Source organism: Pholis gunnellus (assembly GCF_910591455.1).
Source record: "Pholis gunnellus genome assembly, chromosome: 4".
NCBI classification, from domain to species: Eukaryota; Metazoa; Chordata; class Actinopteri; order Perciformes; family Pholidae; genus Pholis; species Pholis gunnellus.
The window spans coordinates 1,551,741-1,562,098 of record NC_136530.1 but is presented as its reverse complement, the minus strand read 5'-3'; the positions used below and the strand labels follow the sequence as shown (position 1 = coordinate 1,562,098).

Genomic DNA, 10,358 nt, shown 5'->3' with positions numbered 1-10,358 from the left:
CTGTGGGAGAGGAGACTAAAGAGGGGGACTGTCTCTCAGTCTTCCCTGTCTGGTGTTTCTCCGTCACTACCCGTCTGCTGGCATCTCAGAGTTTCTTTACAACCTCCCTTTGAACATTATATTCAGTAGCATATTTCTTCTCAGCTCTGGTAGGTTAGTGTTAAACATCGAGCTGTCTAATCGAACCCGACAGTCAATTTTGGGGTCATTAGCCATCAGAAAGTTAGTGATTAAGCCTTATTATGCCGACTTCCTTTTGATGTTGCGGACCTGGAATTACGGATCTGTTCGGTTCAATTTGATCTCACAGTAACCAGGTGGCACTGAGAGAAACCGCTGTACGGTTAGTGCCAAAAAGAGTTAATCCTGAATCTCATTTTCCGTCTGTCACTGCAGTTCTGGTAGTCGCAGTGTCAAACTGTTTCATTGTGCTTTCCATTTTCTTGTAACCAAATCAAATTCCACTCTCAGCGACCCAGATCTGCTCTCCACGTGCTGGGATCCCCCTTCGTCGTGAAATAACTGTTTCCGCAATAAAGACGCCGGGCTTCTCGTTTTCACTCTCCTTCATAAAATGCTCCGATCACATCGGGGCCTGCAGCTGAACCCAAGTTTGATTTGTGAGTTAAAGGAGCAGAGATAATCACAGGGCCTCTGTCTTATATGACCAAAGCACTTTGTGTTCGTGGGCTTGTGATGCAAGCCAGTGCAGCAGGCTAAACTGTTTTTAATTTGACCAACAAGGTTTTAGTTAGGCAAGGAGAAGGCAGGAAGAGGAGGTAAAGAAAGAATACACACAAGAAAGGGGGGGGGAGGGTGGTGATGAATCAAACTGAAAAGTAGCTCCACAGGAGCCCCAAGGTCCCCAAATGGAGTCGATTACCAGTAAAAACTCACTTTTTCTGAGCTGACCGGCAGGGGGTCCGAGGTGTTAAGGTTGAATCATCAACAGTGTGAAATAAAAGATGATGATGGTTAAAGACACAAAGAGAAAATAGAGCTCCAGCTGCTCTGCCCAGAGCGGTTTATCTGGATTTAGGATTTCCTTCATCCATCAATGCCAATTACCAACTGCCTCGGTGTGAACAGCTCTCTTTCTTTTCCTCTACGTTTTTGTCTGCTAGGCTTGAGGGTCCATGAAAGACAACAAAGGACATTAGAAGTTGTTCTTTCTTCTGACAATGACCTCACCGTTATGCTGCAATCAGAACAAGACATCTGAAGGTAAAAAAAACTAATTTGGCTTTGATTTTAGTCTTACAACAACAAGCTTAAATCTCCCCTTTCATGTTGCCAACATGCCCAAGTGACCTTAACCTGAGAACCGTGGCCAAGTCCGTCCAAACGTAAAGTGATGCCTCAATATATAACATTTACATAACAGCAGTGATGTTTGACATTCTTCTAATTCTTTGTCTAAGAGATGCATTTGAGACAGAACCCTCACACTGCTAAAGTGCCATTGAACGCAGCACTTAACCACCAGTGAAGCAGAGTCCAACGGAGACAGACTGTGCAACTAAGTGTGAAATAACGCACGGCTGAGAGAAGAATTACTCACTCGACTTTTCACGGCTGAGTAAATGTTTTTTTTGTTTTTTAAATGTACTCAGAACCAACATCTGCTGCAATAATTAGATTAAAATCATCCCATCCGTCCTGACAAGAGAACACAGCGGTCTCAGTAGTTGGAGAAGAGGATTGCATGTCAAAGAAACCCAGCCGAAGGCTTCTTTTTGTGCTACTAGCAGACATGATCATCTCTGACTGGAGCCTGAAGGCGGACTTCACTCTGCTTCTTCCTCACCAGCAACCATCCTCTGAAAGAAACAAGGAGAAGTGAGAGAACCGGATGGTACCGAAATAGCCACAGGGAGCCAAAGGAAGACATGGATTTGATTCACGATAAGCATTTGCTGTGAAATATTGCTGAACCCGTTGGTGTTAAAGGACTAATTTAGAGAAGAGAAGATTGACACCTCTCCTTGTTGGAGCTAGAGCCTCATATTTAAGCTAGAGCTTCCTATACAAGCCAGCTAGCTTACCTACAGCTAGCTTACCTACAGCTAGCCTGGCTCCATCTAACGCTAACAAAACCGCCTGCCAGCAACTCCGAAGCTCACCAGTTAACACATTATATCTTCTTTGTGTACTCTGTACTAAAAAAGGTTTGTATACACAACACATTTTAAGCTAAGCTAATCAGCAGCTGGCTTTAGATTCATATCAATCTTGTTATCTAACTATCAGCAAGGAAGCAAAGACGTACACAGAAATGTCAAACCTTCCCTTTAAACTTTCTGCCCTTTTGGAAAACTATTCTGAATCACCGGGAGACATCGTGTGAGCTTTCAACCAAATAACATCATGTTCACGCATCACCTCCTGTGGTGAAAGGTGATATCATGAACGAACTGCATGTGCTACGCATTTATTCAACCTACTCTATGCCTCCTATTAATGACTGATATTCTTCTCCTCCGCGACTGGAAACTGAATATTGGCCACTTGATGTGACAGCAGTAAAGTGTGATTTATGTTGCAACGGTCTAATTGGCAGCATTTCCTCCGTCTCCGGGCTGCACTCGTCAGATATTTTGACATATCTGAAAACCTTGGGAGATATATACTTGGCTTTAAACAGCGCTGGCTGGTCTCAGATCATTTATCTCTGTCGACCACGGAATAAAAAGCAGGCCTGCTTCTGTGGCTAACTGCATTTCTCTTTGGAAATATCGATTTACGTAGTTCAGCAGTATGTCTTGATGGGATTTTTTTTACACAGTAGAAAAAACAATAAAAGTCTTATTATACATGCAGGCGGTTTAGGAACAACTCGTATAACTTTACACCAAACTATATTTTTCCAGCCATTTTATCGTACAGTCTAAATATACTATGCTATAAAATGTTATGAACTGTAATATGATCTAGAAATCATTTCTGATAATGTAGACGTCGGCTGGATTTGGTTTAGTGACGTTGTTTATTTGATTTGCAGTGGATGAGGCGTTCATCTTGACACACGTTTTACCAACAACACAAGCAATACACAGACATGATGAAAGCACTTAAGGCTCAGGACGGATGCTCATAACTTTGATCCCTTTTTATTGATCACGTTTTCAATCTAGCGCCCAGATTTCTATTTGTCCAATAATTTGTTTTATGACCAAATTCCTGCAGAACTAACGATAATCCCATCAGCCTCACCTATATTGTTCGCTAAGTGCTAATTAGCAAATGTTAGCAAGCTAACACACAAACATTTTGTAGAAACTCATCCCTGTCTTCTACAAAATAACATATAATAATATATATAATAAGTCCTGTTTGTTTGACCCATCTTCCTCATCATGTGGACTTCCATGGACTGTGTTTGTGATACGTCAAAGACAAACAACATCCGGGAGAAAATACCTTTCCCCCAAAACCTATTTGACATACAGTCTCGTTTTATTAGAAACTGAATTTTGGTGACCAATCTGCAAAAACATACCTGCTAAACATCAGCACGTTAGCGTCGTCTTTTCTGAGCATGTTAGCATGTTGACATTAGCATTTAGCCTCGAGCTTCACTGTCCCTAAACACAGCCTCACAGAGCTGCTATCTGTAGACTGTAGACTATTAATCACAGCTGAAGATGTAAATCAGTCCGTATGTTTCTATCATAGTTATTTGATGGCTTTATAATAATAATGGATGGAACTGTAAAAGTGCTGCTATGTACAAAGTTTGCAGCAAAATGTTAAAAACCTTGAAATGTGCCTTTTGTAAAATAACATTAACATGATTTAAAGATGACCATTGATTCATTTTCCCACTGTTTAACGTTATAGAATTCATAATAAATGACGACTCCCACCTGACTGACCTCCTGTAAACAGCGTCGCCGGTTAATTCCTCGTGAGCTGGAGCCCTAATCCGAATTATTCACAGTTCTGTCATTGCTATGTTATGCAAACACGCAGCACATGTCAGCTTCATAAATCTCCCTGCGATGTCTGGTGTAGCGAATTATCTTAACACGGCGGGAAAACAAGCAAAGCCTCTTAGCTGTTGAGGCACTATTGATTTGATTTGCCTCTTTTCAAAAAAAAGGGAAATTTATAGATGCACGTCGTCTTCTCCAGAGAGCGATATCCGTTTCCCCTCAGGAGGAGGGATGCTGTCTGAGCGAGGCGTGAAGAATCGGGTCCAGGTCCAGCAGGACCGTGGGCCCCTTCGTGGATGTATAACATGTTATTAAAGCAGAGAAAGTTGTTACAGGACTGTTTCTCTTGAAGGTAACCCAAAGCTATCCAGTTCTGTGGTCGCAGGATGAAAATGTATTTCTCTCAGTAAACTGAGCACCGAGACAGCTGACGACACTAAACCCTCCGTCTCGGTTTCCTCTCTCCCCGGTTTGCTCCTTCTCTCACTTCAGAGTTGCTACTTCAGCGACTCTCATTTTCACAAACACCACAGTTTCACCCGAGGAACAGTTTGTTTTGTGTGTTCAGGCTTTTTCATGCAGCCACATGCAAACTATTGATTTGTTTTGGTGATATTTTGGGGGATGAGCTTCCCAGGGATCACGGTTTAATGTCAGCAGTTTACATTAACGCTAACTATGCAACGCTGCTGCAGAGATGTGAAATTGCATCAGACAAACAAAGAAGATCTTTTATTTAAAGTCACAGTGAGGAGCTTTTAACTGGTCCTGAACCAGTCTCAGTGTAGTCCTGATCCTCTATCAGACCTCCATCAGTAGAGAGACCATCAGAGAGAAGATGGTCTGTTTCTATAGTTATTCTTGATGCTCGTCATCGGAGCCACCGGGTCAGATTCTGGTGAAACCAGATGAACTCATGCAGGTTCACCAGAACCTCCTTCAGCTCAGACTCCAGCAGAGACCGGTCCACCGTGGACGGACCCAGATCCTCCAGTAGAGACCGGTCCACCGTGGACAGACCCAGATCCTCCAGTAGAGACCGGTCCACCGTGGACGGACCCGGATCCTCCAGCAGAGACCGGTCCACCGTGGACGGACCCGGATCCTCCAGCAGAGACCGGTCCACCGTGGACGGACCCGGATCCTCCAGCAGAGACCGGTCCACCGTGGACGGACCCGGATCCTCCAGCAGAGACCGGTCCACCGTGGACGGACCCGGATCCTCCAGCAGAGACCGGTCCACCGTGGACAGACCCGGATCCTCCAGCAGAGACCGGTCCACCGTGGACAGACCCAGATCCTCCAGCAGAGACCGGTCCACCGTGGACAGACCCAGATCCTCCAGCAGAGACCGGTCCACCGTGGACAGACCCAGATCCTCCAGCAGAGACCGGTCCACCGTGGACTGAGCCAACACCGACACCACGCTGCTGGAGACCCAGGACATATTGCTGGACCTGCTGGAGGGAAGGGAGGCACGGGAGAACCAGAACCAGGACCGAGCGGGGCAGACTGTCAGACCTGCTGCAGTAACATGAGAGGTTTTCTAAAGAGACTCTGGTGCTCAGAGTCCCAAAAGTAAAAGTAAAAGTGCTCACTGTCCACCCTGCATAATGAGTGATTACTTTTGATACTTAAAAGATATTACTAGTTTTAATTTTAGCAATATTTGGAAAATAGGACTTTTACTCATAATCATACTGAATTATATAACTGTCATTCCTGAGCTGAACTCCCTGAATCTCTAGTTTTACGCTTTTACTTCTGTCCTCTGTTCTGTGGAGTACTGGTGTGCTGGGACATTATCTGTACAGACGCATGTATGTGAACACATGTATGTTTTTTTCCATGCATGGACAGATCAGTGTCCTGGCAGACCAGCGGATGCACCTGTGGAACACAACGTTTTTCTCAGCCACAATCGGCATGTGGACGCTGATAACGGTGTTCCACGGGTTCAATGCATTCTGTGCTTGGGTTGACAGACGGACGGACGGACGGAGGAGGTATAAGAGAGCTGAACTGTGTGTGTCTTCAGACTGACACCATGACGCACACTCTGGCCCTCCTGCTGCTGCTGCAGGTGGCATATGGTGAGTATGAGGCTTAATAACTGGAGAAGTCAAAGTGACAAAGACAATAAGATCAGTTAAAATCCTTCACTATTATGTGTTTGTAGTTTTTGGATGTGGTGAACCTGCTGTCAAGCCTGATACCAACAGGATTGTGAATGGAGAGGATGCTCGCCCCCACAGCTGGCCTTGGCAGGTAGTGTGAGCTTAATGTTTTGAATTCACAGCTAATACAGTTAATTATAGACCATTTCACAGTCGACGTCATGAGTACGTCACAGCGGGAAGGAAAGACTGGAGGCCAACGTGAATCACCTCAGAGTAGTGGGCTAGAGTTACACATCGAAAAATGTCATCTTGCCGTGTTGTTGGGTAGAATTGATATTGCATATGTTTGACGTGATAAACTGTGAGTCAGGGATCCAGTGAGCTACAACATTGGCGAAGCGTCTCAGAGATGGAGAGAAATGTTGCTAACAGTTTAGCTTAGCTTCCTGCTAACCTCTATTAGAGAGATGGAGAGAAATGTTGCTAATAGGTTAGCTTAGCTTCCTGCTAACCTCTATTAGAGAGATGGAGAGAAATGTTGCTAATAGGTTAGCTTAGCTTCCTGCTAACCTCTATTAGAGAGATGGAGAGAAATGTTGCTAATAGGTTAGCTTAGCTTCCTGCTAACCTCTATTAGAGAGATGGAGAGAAATGTTGCTAATAGGTTAGCTTAGCTTCCTGCTAACCTCTATTAGAGAGATGGAGAGAAATGTTGCTAATAGGTTAGCTTAGCTTCCTGCTAACCTCTATTAGAGAGATGGAGAGAAATGTTGCTAATAGGTTAGCTTAGCTTCCTGCTAACCTCTATTAGAGAGATGGAGAGAAATGTTGCTAACAGGCTACACTATTAGCTAGCTGGAGATTGACAGACGTTCAAATTATTCTGCCTCCACCTATGCTCCGCCCACCGACTTCCTCATGTTTACTAACAGAAAAGAGGTCTATTCTCTAAATTAGAATTACATTTTAATGATTAACATTTCTTTTCTCAGATCTCCCTGCAGGTGAAGCACGGCAGCCGTTTCCATCACACTTGCGGAGGGACTCTGATTGGACCTCGCTGGGTGCTGACGGCTGGACACTGCATCGGGTGACTAACAATACGACGCCACAGCTGCTGTGTGAAGCGTGTGATATGAGGGAGATGTGATCTGACATGAGGTGTCTTGTACAGACCAGGAGACGTGTACCGTGTGGTGTTGGGAGAGCACGACATGAGCCAGCAGGAGGGCACTGAACAGATCAGAGACATTATGCGCATCATCGTACACCCGATGTGGGACATTGATTTTGTGGCTGCTGGGTGAGTTTATTTTATAATAATTTTAGAAAGCAAATCAATAAATTCCCTTGTTTTTGAATCACTAGTGGAATGATTTACATATTGTGAAAAACTGTCTTTGTCAGTGTGCACATACATTTGGGTATCTGGAGTCCCTGCTTAACCCACAAACTGTGAAATAAGACAAACAAATCAAGAACTACCTTTGCAAAGATGCACCATATTTGTTTCTCACAAGCCAATCAGAGCAGACTGGGCTTTTGACAAGAGGGAGTCTTAAAGAGACAGGCGCTCAAACCGAGTGTTTCAGACAGAAGATGAACACATAGTGAAGAAAATAACATGTTCTAGAAACATAAAATACAAGCGTGAAGCTGATAATCCATTATGTGTCCCCTTTAATAAGCATAAATAACACTGATTGTTAATGTACACCTTTACCGTTTAAAGGAATCCAACAAATTCATGTTATTAATAAATGAATTATCTTAGCTGGGCCTCAATCAGTGAAAAGCTAACTATAACCATGATTTTCTCACAGCAATGATCTTGCCCTGCTGAAACTGGATAAGAGCCCCGTCATGAATGACAGCGTTGGCGTAGCTTGTCTTCCAGAGGCTGGAGAGATCCCCGTCCACGGAGCACCGTGTTACATCTCCGGCTGGGGAAACCTTTACAGTAAAGTCACTGCGTCGTCACATTATTCCCTGTATATGACATACTAGGTTGTTTTTATTTTCAGTCTGGGATAAGACAGTCTGACACTGCATCAAACACTGCAGTGCTCCATAATACAGTAGTGATGCCTCTAGTGGACACCAGGAGAATAACATGTATTATCTCTATAATACAGCAGTGATGCCTCTAGTGGACACCAGGAGAATAACATGTATTATCTCCATAATACAGCAGTGATGCCTCTAGTGGACACCAGGAGAATAACATGTATTATCTCTATAATACAGCAGTGATGCCTCTAGTGGACACCAGGAGAATAACATGTATTATAGAGATAATACAGCAGTGATGCCTCTAGTGGACACCAGGAGAATAACATGTATTATAGAGATAATACAGCAGTGATGCCCCTAGTGGACACCAGGAGAATAACATGTATTATCTCCATAATACAGCAGTGATGCCTCTAGTGGACACCAGGAGAATAACATGTATTATCTCTATAATACAGCAGTGATGCCCCTAGTGGACACCAGGAGAATAACATGTATTATCTCTATAATACAGCAGTGATGCCTCTAGTGGACACCAGGAGAATAACATGTATTATCTCTATAATACAGCAGTGATGCCTCTAGTGGACACCAGGAGAATAACATGTATTATCTCTATAATACAGCAGTGGTGCCTCTAGTGGACACCAGGAGAATAACATGTATTATCTCTATAATACAGCAGTGATGCCTCTAGTGGACACCAGGAGAATAACATGTATTATCTCCATAATACAGCAGTGATGCCTCTAGTGGACACCAGGAGAATAACATGTATTATAGAGATAATACAGCAGTGATGCCTCTAGTGGACACCAGGAGAATAACATGTATTATAGAGATAATACAGCAGTGATGCCTCTAGTGGACACCAGGAGAAGAACATGTATTATCTCCATAGGACAAACATGAGAAAATTACTCTATCTGGTGGAAAATATTAAAAGTTAGAGGCTAAGTAGTCTGAACCAAGATGGCAACCTTTATCACTCCTTTTAATTTGACAAAGGCAGTGCGGACCAGATCCACACCTTCTGTTCTTACCTTTCACAATAAAAGCCCTTGAGAAATTATATTCGCAACCGTGTATTTCGCATTTTCGTGTGATATGTCACTAAGTCATGTGAATACTTTCAGATCATTACTGTTACCAATCCCTCAATGACTCCGTTACTTTGACATTTTGTGATCGGCTTTGTGATGGAAGAAGTATTCACATCCTTTAACTGAAGTTGCCCGACACTTTTCTCAACTCTGCCTTGATGCATTTCCTTGGTCCTCCTTGTGTCTCAGCCCACGGCCCCATGCCCGATAAGCTGCAGCAGGCCTTGCTGCCGGTGGTGGAGCACGCCGTGTGCAGTCGCAGCGACTGGTGGGGCATCAACGCCAAGAGCACCATGATCTGTGCCGGAGGAGACGCCGTATCCGGATGCAACGTGCGTCAGGCCACCACGTTCCTGTCAGAAGTGAACTTCCCGCTGTGATCGAGGGTCGAATGTTTTACTCTTGCTGTGTTTCTTGTCTCAGGGAGACTCCGGGGGTCCTCTCAGCTGTTTGGGTCAGGACGGTCGCTGGTACGTCCAGGGCGTCACCAGCTTCGTGTCCTCTCAAGTCTGCAACGAAGTGAAGAAACCCACCGTCTTCACCCGCACCTCCGCCTTCACCGACTGGCTCAGTGACGTGAGTTACTGATCTACACCAACAGCTCGAATGTCACCAAGAAAGATAAAAGATTTCATAATCAATAAGTCATGTTTTCTCTTCAGGTCATGCTGCGATACTGACGGACTACTGGACTCCAATGGATCAATAATGAATCCCGATATTTAGTTCATTGTTTCACATCAGGGTCTGAAAAGATACAATTTAGCACAATAAACCTTTTCAGTCTTTTATCAGCACGTCTCTGGTTGTACATTATTGCACCTGCATTTCAATTATTAATGATTATTATTTAATTTCATCAGCACTACATGAAAGTTCAGCAGCTTTTAAGTAAAAGTCGAAACACAACAGTGTGAAAGTAATCCCACAAGTGAAGTACTCTTTATCCATCCTGCATAATGACTAACTTTACTTTGGATACATAAAATGCATTTTTTAAAATAATACTTATATATTATATACATGTTACATCTTTTTACCTCAGCAATATTTTGAAAATAGGACTTTTACTCGTAACAAAGTATTTTTTACCTTTAACAACAGAGTTAAGAAAGTTCTTTGATGGACAAAGCGAAAGATTGTTTAGTTTCATTGTTCCGTGCATCACATGCTCGTTAAAACACAAA

General features: G+C 43.6%; 1 protein-coding gene across 1 annotated transcript; it reads left to right on the top strand.

Annotated features, from left to right (window-relative positions):
- Positions 1 to 5,878: 5,878 nt before the first annotated feature.
- LOC306694538 (proproteinase E-like) lies at positions 5,879 to 9,965 on the top strand. Its single transcript, XM_079157439.1, has 8 exons — positions 5,879 to 6,028; positions 6,115 to 6,203; positions 7,048 to 7,145; positions 7,230 to 7,358; positions 7,879 to 8,015; positions 9,361 to 9,503; positions 9,595 to 9,747; positions 9,834 to 9,965. Exons 1-8 carry the CDS (start codon positions 5,896 to 5,898, stop codon positions 9,849 to 9,851), a joined length of 900 nt encoding a protein of 299 aa, XP_079013565.1. The 5' UTR covers positions 5,879 to 5,895; the 3' UTR covers positions 9,852 to 9,965.
- The last annotated feature ends 393 nt before the right edge of the window (positions 9,966 to 10,358 follow it).